Source organism: Haliaeetus albicilla, chromosome 9 (assembly GCF_947461875.1).
Source record: "Haliaeetus albicilla chromosome 9, bHalAlb1.1, whole genome shotgun sequence".
NCBI classification, from domain to species: Eukaryota; Metazoa; Chordata; class Aves; order Accipitriformes; family Accipitridae; genus Haliaeetus; species Haliaeetus albicilla.
The window spans coordinates 39,993,764-40,005,989 of NC_091491.1; the positions used below are offsets into that span (position 1 = coordinate 39,993,764).

At 40.7% G+C, this 12,226-nt stretch overlaps 1 protein-coding gene across 4 annotated transcripts in view; it reads left to right on the forward strand.

Annotated features, from left to right (window-relative positions):
- Nucleotides 1–508: 508 nt before the first annotated feature.
- The window catches only part of BCHE (butyrylcholinesterase), a 46,133-nt gene continuing 34,415 nt past the window's right edge, over nucleotides 509–12,226 (forward strand). For 3 of the 4 annotated variants that reach the window (XM_069792801.1, XM_009930812.2, XM_069792802.1), the window contains exons 1-2: nucleotides 2,819–2,969; nucleotides 6,122–7,643. In XM_069792801.1, coding sequence (XP_069648902.1) covers nucleotides 6,127–7,643 — 1,517 coding nt within the window. In that variant the 5' untranslated portion in view covers nucleotides 2,819–2,969; nucleotides 6,122–6,126. Of the gene's footprint in view, nucleotides 590–2,818; nucleotides 2,970–6,121; nucleotides 7,644–12,226 lie in introns of those variants that run through there. The other variant, XM_069792800.1, reaches the window with a different exon arrangement.

The window sequence follows — 12,226 nt, forward strand, 5'->3', positions numbered from 1 at the left end:
AGACATCCAGGTAACGCCAAGGCCCAGCTCAGCGTTTTCTACCGCCTGAGAAACCACCCGAGGCAGTTGATTGACGTATCCCAGGGTCACCTTGTCAGAGTCCATAGAAATGCTCCACGTTTCGCATTTAGTAACCGTGTCTGCCTCCATAGGGGTCAGATCACGCAGACATTTGTCTTAAACATTTCTTGGTACAGAGGAAACCACAAGACACCGGTTTCAGGGCGCTGCGGTTAACTTGCGCCATAACGACGACACCCACAGCCTGGCGCAATCTCTACGGCGCAAGCGCAACGGAAGGTCAACTGGTGGTCATGGCACTTACTGGGGACAACCTACAACCCCTAAGAACACATCCGCATGCGCAGTGGACTGGAGACGCCATACCATCGCCGTGTGGGTACCAAAGTCTACGTGGCAAACGTGCTGTTGCCTTGACTACTGAAGTACGCACAAAATTTCTTGGAACTGGGCAGACATTTTGGGACTTGGACGGTATAAAATGGTACCATCAGTTGCGAGGAGAGGACCTCCCACCACCAAGACACCAATAAACAAGAGGACCAACGGGACGCTGCTGGAGCCACAGGTGGTGATATCTTTGTCTGTCTCTGTCTCTGCCTCTCTCCTCCTCTCTTTATCAAATTGTGAAAGACACGCGGCATGGGACTTGTTTGTCTAGCTGGGTTGTCCAGTTAGGTAGTTGCCATTGAGTTATTGCATCTAACCTCACGCCTCGTATTTTGTATTAATAAATTGTTAAACTGGTTGGCTGGTGTCATTTCACCTTAATTCAGTCCAGGGGGGTCACGAACTTGGTCGTTGGTCCCAAGGGGAGGGAGGTCATCCTAAACAACTCCTTTCGAGCCCCGACAGCCTCAGAGCAGAATGCTGTTTGAGGTGCCTTGGGCACTGTAAAGGGGAGCAGAGAGGGGCGAGGAGAGGGGAAGGGAGCGGTGGTGACAGCAGAGGTGGGACAAGGTGGCCAATGCTGGAAAATAGATGAAGCCAGAAAAAGCATTTTTAGTGTTTTGAGTCTCCTGCTGTTTCTCTACTGCTCAAGGCAGTGATGAGGCTTGAGAATAAAATGGTTTATCATAAGCTTCAGAATTACCTTATTTAAAAGTGGCCTGTAACAAGATTTGGGGGTTATGATTCATTCCCCTGGTGTTACAGCAAATGTGTGTCACCTGGCCATGTTTCCAAATGGGTTGAAGAGGCATTGGAGAAAGTCAGTGAATGTGCACATCAGAGAACATTGAAAACTGCCTTAATTTAAAGAGCACAACTTAGCATTTCCTGCAGGAAACTGCACTTGAAAAGTTTTCATCAACAACAGTTGCTGTTAGAGTTGATCCTGAATTAATCGTATTTTGTTATTAAATCTTTCTATTTACATTACTGAGATAACAATCTCGGCTAAGAATTCTGAATTCCCAACTAGCAACTCTATTGGACACTTCCATGCTGACAGTTTATGGATTTATAACCTGGTTTAGGTCTAGGCTGGGAGATATTTTCTGCAACGGACATGTCCCTGCAATATACCTACTGGATGTCTGAACCTAAAGGTAGACTTTAAAATTACTGGGAGAAACCAAATGACCATGCTTTCTTGGGCTTTTCTCTATTAAAACACTATTTCACATGCTAGCTTTTAAAAATCATTTGTAGTCTCCATGTTAAGGTCTATAAACTTCACACTTAACTTTTTATTTCGGCTTTATTCCTGTTCTATGCATTGCCAAATATTGCTTTTGTGTAATTGAAACAGAGCTGTAGTTTGATTATTAAACAGAGGGAAACTAATTGTCTTCAGCTCTAACAGGGGAAGCAAAGGCCCTCCGTAGAAGAAAACCTTAAATTATGGAAAAGTTGCCTTTTTCAGAGCAGAGCTAGAGAGCAGATGCTGCTGGGGGCCAGCAGCCCCGCCGCCAAGGGGTGGCCCTCTGGTTTCACGTGGTGGCTCAGGGATGTGGGTTTGACAAGACATTTTGTAAGGGGGGGTGTATGTACTTATTTGCCTTCTCCACCTCTCTTCTCTCTTCTGCCTTCATTTGTACCTCGAAATATTTGCAATTTAAATATCAGCCCTGCTTTGTGGGACATGTCCTCAGCTGTGCTGCAACCCTGACAACTCTGCCCTGCGGTTTAGACCGGCTTTGCACCTGCAGTGCTGAATTCTTGTGGAAACAAAGCTCGAGAGGTTCAGGCAAAAGAAGGGTATCAGGTGGACTAAGCAGCATGGGTGATTTCCTATTTGAAGCCTAAGAAGAGAGAGAAAACAGCATGTGACACCACAGGGGTACCATTTTTAACCCTAACATCAGTAGAGGACAACGCAGGTTTCTGCCGTAGCCCACAGATGGCCATGAGTCAAGTAACACAACTGATGCTTGCCAGTTGTTGACGTTTCTGTGCAGAGGACACTCCTTTTTTATCTGCCACAGTTGCTTAACCCCCAAAATAACTACTTATCTTACAGTGAAAAGACAAGCTTGAGGTACTTTAAAATGGTGCTAATCTTGAGTTGTACAACAGCAAAAAAGTACAGGTGAGACCAGTGGTCTAAGACAGACGAAGGAAAGAGAGGCAGGATTTTATTATATTTCTAATTCTGTTTATCTTTCTAGATTACAAAATTGTTGCCCTGTGCTAAGAACAAATCACTGCACCTTCCTTCCCTGTAGGAGCTCATGTCTGATTTTTCTCCAAAACGGGTTTATCTCTCTAGCATTTCTACAACTAGACCATTAGCCTTTGAGCAGATGTCAGATCGTAAGGAACGGCTGCCTGCAGATCAAGTTGCTGCTGCCAACTCTCGCGAGCTTTGTGTCAGAAACAGTTGATTATAATGTCAGTACTGTCCAATTTACGGGCTTAAAGCAGCAGCTGCATACTGCATTTTCCCTGAAGTATTCAAAGATCCTGACTCTTAAAAACTTTGTAGTTCTTGTAATAGAAGTGGGGTAAGTGCTTCTCTATTTACACGTCTCTGTCTGCCAGGATAATTTAAAGTTCTGCTTGATTTGCACGGGGATTGTGATCTTTTAAAATGTTACGCTCTGCCCATTTGTTGCTCTCTTGGGAAAACTCACTCTGCTCTGCAAATGGAACGAGTAAGCAAGCGTGTGTATCAGACCTTGGTATTATTCAAGGGAACCTGGGCTAAGTAAATTAAGCTGAGCTAGAAATCACTTATTAATTCAACCATCTTTTCTATTTAAATAGTGATTATATAGTCTTGTGTATAGATTTTTTGGCTGGGTAAAGATTTGCAAGGAGAGGAAATAATCATTGAAATAAATTGTGTTCCCTTGCTGAATAAGAATACAAGAGTATGGTCTGTTTAACTTTTGCTGGAGGAAACTACTACAGAAGAAGCTTTTTAAAGTATGCAAATACACTTTACGATACATCTCTGCTCTGTTAAGGTTGATGAGCTAAAGCAATCTTCTGACCTTTTTACTCTCATAGTAATAATCAAGTAATGTTTGTTTTGCTCAGTATGCTTTATGTTGTTGAGTTTGTTTTAATGCAGCATTAAGAACCTTATTAAATGCAGTATTTGCCATATATTCAAGGTGTAATAATAATTCTCTATCACTTGCTACTTTTGTTAATATTAGCAGAGTAACTTGAGACTAGACATGTTCTCTCATTCAGTAGTACAAAATTTCTGTTTTTTTCAAGCTTGATCTATTTCAAACTTTTTCTTTAAAATGCCACCTGCTCTTTTGCAGAGCCAATTAAAAAGGTACAGATTTGAAATTCTTGTTACTTTTTTTCTTCCTAGAATTCTTGTCTAAAACTTCGTAGGGTCAAATGTTGTGCCTCTGTGTTTTACAATACTACAGTATTTCCTCCTGTCCCATTCCTTTTTAATTAAGAGGAAAGTGCAGAGGGGAATTAATTTTAATTACTGTTTAGATAATGAAAGCTTTAGGAACATTAACATCTCTTGCTTTTCTTAGTGTCATTTTCTCTTCTTCATAGCGACAATGTTTGAAATTTCTTACCATTTCCAGCTTGTTGTTGTGGTTCGGTCCTGCGTGGCATGTTAGAAGTGATTGTGTAAAAAAAGAGAGTGTCAGTGAAACAACAGACTTACAGAAAGTGCTCCTCCCATCTCACAGTGCTGTGCATTGGGTACACACATACCCAACTAGATCCCTACTATTTGCATTTCTTACAGCCACCCCAGTTGCCTTGGTTGACTGCGAGATAGGGTGAAAGAGTTTAGCCCTGAGCTAATCTTCACCACCCTTTTCTCACCCAGCTCTTAAAAGATTTTATTACAGGAATGAATGGAAAAAAAAAATGACTGGCACATAGAGAGGAGAGTTAAATGGCACTAAAGGATGTGAGCCTCCTGTGTGGGTACCGCCGGCTACTGGAGCAAGCATCTGCTTACCCAAAGTCCTCGGGAGCTGCTGGACCTCATGTGTCATCCAGAGAGACTACTCACACCTCTAAAGTTTAACATACATGGGGGCATTTGCAGGTTTCTGTAAGTCAAGCTGGAGGCTAGGTGGAGTGTTAGACCAACACTGAAGTCTATTGCCCCCATTCACTTTTTTTCTTTAAAAAAAAAAAAAGACAAAAGAATAAATGTTTATGTTTTCTAAAATTTATCTGTTTCCTATCTGTTTAGATGAATGCTAAAAATATTGTCTCTGAAGATTCTTCCTTGCTCCTTTGATGCTATCTCCAAGTTAGGAACCTCTGCGCAAAATCTTCCTTCCCCGCCCCCCCCCCTCCATTTTATTAATTGATTTCCAAGAATACGCAAACAAGCAGGAGGAGCTCAGATTAGGCCACAGCTGTACTTTCCACAGAAATTAGCTTCTTTCCTTTCAAGGACACAAGTGCTCCTCATTAACAAAGAATGGCCTGTTTAAAGTGGCAGGACAGAGTACACTATGTACGGCAGGGCAAAGAGCAAAAATAGAAGGAAGCTTTGTTGAGCATTTTCAAATATTTAAGCCATAGAAATGGGTTTATGCAAATAGTCTTCTACTGACTTTTCACTTTCCAGGGGAAGATACTGGGGGTTTTATAGCATTTGAAAAAGTTGGGGTAAATAGGACTACTAGTATGCTTAAATGTGGTACATAATTAGCATGTATAGCCTTAGTTTTAAGATCATATTCACTATGAAAAGTTCTCAGGAAACAAAGACCAGGACATACTTAAATTATTAGGCACCACCTACATCTATTAAAAAATCCTTGGCTTTTTAGCATTTTAATGTTCATTCTAAGTAGTAGAAGTATGACTACTTCTCATGACTATGGTGGTTGCAAACTTGGTTAAGTTGCTTTAGAGAAAAAAGATCTTGAAAGTAATGCTTCATTTAGGTCTTGGTGTACCTCTGTATGCAATTGCCGAATGGACAGTCACTTCAGAGGTCCTTCATGTACTTGATTTGTTAAAACACCTTCAGATCTTAAGACATACGAGCAGGACAGTGAAATCACCCAGTGCTTTGAGTTCATACTAATGCCGTCTCAATGGTTTGCTTCAGCCCAGGCATCTACTGTGACAAAAGCATATAGTTCAAAACTTCTGTAGACCTGGAAATCCTTGGATTAAAACTTGCCTTCAAGCTCCAGTGTTTGCGGGATGCATGTTTATGTGTGGAAAAATCTGTGCCTAGTGATGTTTGTTATCACTCTTTATTGATTTGAGAACATGAATTGCCAAAGTAACCTCTAACAGAATAACGGCTAGTCGGGCATGGCATTTTCCATCACAGATCATAAAACGTCCTGTTCATCGTGCCAGTGGAAATGCAGGTGGTTAAGTCATCTGCTAACTGAAGTAGTCCGAGTCTGCTCATATGACTTTACCTCCCCTGGTCTGGCTTCTTCAGTTCTATGTTTTTTTTAGTGACAGTTTTTCTGAAGCACTGTACCAAATACTAAGTACTAAACACAGTCTTTGCAACACAACTAACTAACAAGAACTTATGGTTAAAGACTGCGGAGCTTTGTGCAGCAGCACCATCTTATTTGTAACGCCCTTGGGATGACCTACACCCTTTTTGAATAAACTGTTTTGGCTCTGGTACTAAAACATTGCAATACTAATTCCGAATTTCTTTTTTCCTGTGTTTCAGGTATCATGATTTGGACAAGTGGCACAAGTCTCTATACCAGATCTCTTATGTGGCTTCTTCTCCTGTATATGTTCATCAGGAAGGTAATGCCTGAAGATAACATCATTACAACCAAGAAGGGCAGAGTCAGAGGGACGAACCTACAGGTACTGGGGGGAACTGTGACAGCCTTCCTTGGAATACCTTATGGACAGCCACCCATTGGTAGACTGAGATTTCAAAAACCAGAACCTCATGAGAAGTGGTCAGATGTTTGGGATGCCACGAAACATGCAAACTCTTGCTACCAGCTTATAGATACAACTTACCCGGGATTTCCTGGATCAGAGATGTGGAATCCAAAAACTAACCTAAGTGAAGACTGTTTATACCTTAATGTATGGATTCCTTCTCCCAAACCCAAGAATGCAACTGTCATGGTGTGGATATATGGTGGTGGCTTTGAGACTGGGTCAACTTCCCTACCGGTCTATGATGGCAAGTTTCTGGCCAGGGTGGAAAGAGTCATTGTAGTTTCCATGAACTACCGGACTGGTGCATTGGGATTTTTGGCTTTGCCAGGAAACCAGGAAGCTCCTGGAAATGCAGGTTTATTTGATCAAAGATTGGCACTTCAGTGGATCCAGGAGAACATAGCAGCATTTGGAGGCAATCCAAAAAGTGTGACTATATTCGGAGAGAGTGCTGGCTCGGCTTCTGTCAGCTACCATATCCTTTCTCCTAAAAGCCATCCTTTATTCACAAGAGCCATCATGCAAAGTGGATCTGCAAATGCCCCTTGGGCTGCAATAACACCATCTGAAGCCAGAAACAGAACAGTGGCTTTAGCTAAACAACTCCAGTGTCCCACCAGCAATGAGACAGAGCTAATTCTCTGCCTCCAAGACAAGGACCCAAAGGATATACTGGAGAATGAAAAATTTGTTGTAACATATGAGTCTCTTTTACAAATATATTTCTGTCCAACTGTGGATGGAGATTTTCTTGCAGACATGCCAGAAAAGTTGATTGAGAATGGCCTTTTCAAACACACACAGATCTTAGTTGGTGTTAATAAAGATGAAGGATCAGCATTTCTAGCATATGGAGTCCCTGGCTTAAGCAAGGATGGTGATGGCTTGATCAATAAAACAGAATTTGAAGCAGCTTTAACTCAGTCCTTCCCAGAAGCAAGCCAACTTGCAATAGAATCGATCATTTTTCAGTACACAGATTGGGAAAATGAGCAAAAGCCAGAACATTACCGTGATGCCTTGGATGACGTTATTGGTGACTACAATATAATATGTCCTGAAATGGAGTTCACAAAAAAATTTGCACAACTAGGACACAACGCTTTCTTTTATTTCTTTGAACATCGATCCTCAAAGCTGCCTTGGCCAGAGTGGATGGGAGTAATGCACGGTTATGAGATCGAATTTGTGTTCGGATTGCCCCTAGAAAGAAGAGTGAATTACACCAAAGCTGAAGAAATCTTAAGCCGGTCCATGTTGAGATACTGGGCAACTTTTGCGAAAACTGGGTAAGTTTACAGTGGAAGTTTGTTTGATTGGTCAGATGCTTGTTGTTTCACAGGCGGAAAAAGCTTAACTGTTTTGGTGGTGATTTGAAGCGTGATGAGAATGACGAGGAAGGATTAATTGTTCAGCTATCCAGAATTCCTATTTTAGTTCTGATAAAAACACGGTCTTTGTCAAATAAACTGTTGATGAATAGCTCACTGTATAGGATGAGCTTAAGAAAACAATGTACATCCACCCATAAAAGCAAATGCAAAACATTTTTTTGCCATGGCAGCAGTTGTTACAAAGGCAGGTAAAGGTTTCAAGTTTTAGAAACAAAGTATTTCAAATTCTGGGAAAGAATTCCACCAGTAGACATAGGAGCAAAAAGCCCAATTTCCTTTAAGATGTAATTTGCTCAGAACATGCAGGTGTGTAATATGGAGGTATATTATGTTCACATGATGAAGTGATTGGGATTGCAGGATGTTCTTTTCAGAAAGCCTATTCCATGTGTACTGTAAGTATAATCCTGGGTTTCACTGAAGCCAATGACAAATCCCTTGCTATTTCCATTAGACTCATCTTTAAGTGAAATATGTCCTAGCCTGTATAAGAAGCAAATAAGCATATTTCATTTGGATGTTTGAAATGGATTAAATACAACCCCTGATTCAGTCTATTTAGCTGGTGTCCAAGAGAAGTGATAGAGCCCTTGCTCTGCTCGGCAGGGCTATGGGGCTCTCAATGCAATTTTCTGTTTGAAATGAAAACATTTCAGAGTGGTAAGAAAAACAGCCACTACTACAGTCATGTACGATTACTCTCAAGGCTGCAAGCCTGAGGGGATAGGGAGGTGTCTTGTCTTCTCAGAAGCTTGGTTTGTGCTCTCTCCTGAGAAAATTATATACATAAAAATCTGTGCCTGTGAGAATGTACAACCAAACACTTAATTCACACTTTAAAAATGTTTAATTAACTTAAATTTTAAAATCCTGCATTAATTTTACTTCCATGGTGGACTTCTCCTTTGATTTGTTAAGGATACTTCGATTTGTAAGGGCTGAAATCAACTTTGGAACAGGATCTAATTATTTTTCTTAATAGATTAGAAATCAGTGCTCATTCAGTCCATATAAGTTGTACATAAACCAAAACAAGGTCAGGACTTAAACATTTCCAGTGATGAAAAATCCAGGACAAATCTTGGTAGGTTGGTAATGCTTAATTGCACTTAAAATGGTTACAGTTATAAAAGGAAGTTTTGTGTCTGGTCTGAATTTGCCTATTCTACTTCTACATTTTCCAGGTGCTATATTTTGTTTGACAATTTCTAAGCTTTATATTATGATTTGTATTCCATATAGAGATAATTCTAGGCTCTATTCAAACAACCCTTAATCCTTTTTTTGGCTAAATAAAACAGGTTATGCTCTTGAGGTTTTCACTATAATGCTTTTTTTCAAGTCTTTAAATAATAACTATGCATCTTCTTTAAAACTGTGATTCATCAACACCTTGTTGGAACTTTCCATTATGGAATTAAAGACTGTCATCCCCAAAGAGTCCTAATTACAGCTGTCATCCATCCCCTGTAGTTCAACCTGATATTCCCCTGTTTACTCATCCAAGGAAAGCAGTATTTGCCTTGACCGTGGTGTTAGGGTAGGAGCTGCCGTGTGCCTGCCCGTGGGCAGCGGCTCTGTAACCTGCCCCAATCCCACGGTCCCAGCTTTGTGCGGTGGTTCTGCTTTGGCTCGGAAAGATGCTGCCCTTGGTGGCTGGCACCAACCTGTGGGCAGCCCGGCTGCTGCCCGCGCCCTGCATCGTCCCTTCATGTTATGCTCCAAGGTGAACCAACAGCTTATTTTTATGTGCATCCTTTTTTTAACAGATTTGCTTATCCATAGGTGTGATTGATTGTTTGCCTTGATACGTAGCAATATTAATTATGTTAACAAGTTCTATCCCCTTTATACGTTGGAGCCTGTAGTATTTTTTTTTCTACCATAACTGATGAGCATATTAAAAATCAGAAAATGACTATACAGATAGCTATACTCATCACTGCATAATGTTTTAATACAGGTTTTATTCTTGTAAAATTTAATCTAAAATTTAATCTATGAGCTCTTCCTGCTTCCTTCTTTACTTGGAGCCTGATGACACCACTCCACATGAATTTGGTGGGAAAGACTGTAGCACTGAGAAAAGCATTCCACAGGGGTGTACGTTCTGGAATTGAGCTGTGCGGTTGATTTATCAATGCCAAAAATGCATCTGATTGATAGACTCCCAAGATGAAGGCTGCACAATGAGGCCAGGTAGAGCTTGGTAACAATTCCTGCATCATGAAGACATGCTATGACAACATTGCTTTGAAGCTGGTGTCGTTAGGCCCTTAGTGGAGAGCAAACGGAGTGAAGGCTCCTTATTACACACTACAGCTTTACAACCTGCCCTACAGGAGTCTGCAGTCAGGATCTTATACCAGAGATAACAGATCTTTCCATTAAACAGAACTATTTCTCAGTAGGAAAAGAGAAATTCAGGTCTATATTAGATTTTGCAGAACAATATTTACATTTCTGTGAACTATTGGTTTCCACTGGATTATATATGTATATTTAATTTTTATGTATACATGTATATAATTTTTATGTGTGTATATATACTGAAAAATCTCAATAACCTGCTGTGCAAAATAGAGTACACGGTCCCTGTCACTGTAGCTAGCTAAAATTAGAGAACATAAGGTATGTTCAGGTTTAAGTTTATAGAAGACAGTCCCGTCATCTAGTCTTATTATCATTTGCACTATAATTAGATTAGCCTACAGATTGAATTTCAGGTGGTTTCCACAGCAAACAGCAAATAATCCCTCCCTCTGCTTCCACTGCAAGTATCAAAAACATCACTATTATTGTAAGCAATACAATCATGCGATTTATGTACCAGTAAAAGATCAGATCAGTATTAACCCATCGTGTGACACTTTCTCATCGTCCACAACACAAACCCCTAAGACTCTGTAACACATTATTCATAGCGTACAATGAGTGGGGAAATAATTAAAGTTGTTAATAATTCCAAAAGCAATAGGTGATTCTTGTTTTCCTAGCACCTTTGAGCACAGAGTAAACATTTATAAAGAACTGGGAAAGCCCTGTTAGACATGATGTTTATAGTAAACTCCAGCATAATGAAAGGGCAAACGTCTGAGGGGAAAATTACTTTACCATTGATGTCTCCAGTAGATGAGGAGAAAATCAAGCAAAAAGATGAAAATCAGAAATATTGTACAGCACAACATTTAGTGAGGGCGTTTGACCTAATATTCTAATGTGCAGAAGTACAAAAGCACAAGAGAGGGAAAAGCTGCCTGCAGAGATAAGGTAGAGTCAACAAAAGCTGAAGGAAATCGGGTTTCTCCTGGTACTTGCTGGTTGGGAGGGACCGAGAGGCAGCTCAGCTCACCACACGCAGAGCTGTTTCTCACAAGGGGTATTCAAGCCCATACTTTGACCCTAATGACCTCTGCTTTTCATTCTCACGTGAGCGCTAGGAATAAAAATGGTGATATGAAAAGTCAAAGGTAGGCCCTCTAGGAGCATTTTCTGTTTCTTAGAAATATCTAATGTCATGTAAGAACAAAAGAAAAGATGTCAGGGAGAAAAAGAGAAGTGACTCCTTCAAAGGATCCCAAGAGCGTATGTGAAATTCTTGATTTCTACATTTCTCAATAAACAAAAGGAGACTATCAGCCAGCCCAAGAGTTTCCCACTCAACCACCACCCCCATCAATAGCTGATGCAATTTTCCAAGTCTCTAGGCACTTCTTATTTCACATCCTTGCTAAAAATAAATATCAGTGATAACTGACCATTTTTGCTGGAAAATTAACAGGGAAAAAGATTTTCTATTTTTGAATATGAATAGGGAATGGGTAGTGTAGATGATTCAGTAGGAGATGGGAACAGACGTTTCACCTGTGAGGCTTGAAGTTAGATGCTGGTGTTATACACCAATATCTTTCTTCAGTACCCAAGGGAATAGTGTCATTTTTAGGAATCTGCCATATATTTACATGGCTATAACATCTGTGGAGACCCTGCTGAAACAGTCGTCTTTGACGATAAGCCACTGCTTTTCAGTCACGAGATTCCCTGCAGATTCATTATCCAGAACAGGATTCGGTGGCATGGGAACCCCTGCGAACTATGGATACTGTCTCTACCTCTGTTACTGCACGTAGGGACAGGCTGCTAACCACTGTCTGCAGTATTTACCCATATAAATAATGTTACTTCATATCACATAGTCTGAGAAGAAGGAAAAAAAATAAAGCAAATTACATTGTGGGTCTGACTGTTCAAGCAGTTAACATGGAGTAGCTTGAAGAAAGGACAGACTGGGTGGCCCATAAGATTCCTGGTAGTGATGTTTAGGATCAGCCCTTTGGATTATTTCTAGCTAATGCTAGTCCTGATGCTCATAGATAGACTACAGGACACAGGTAAGCACCCGCCATGGAGCTGTGGCTCAACAGACTGACAGTGTGGGTAACATACCCTCCAGTTATACTCTCGCAGCATCTCTTCCC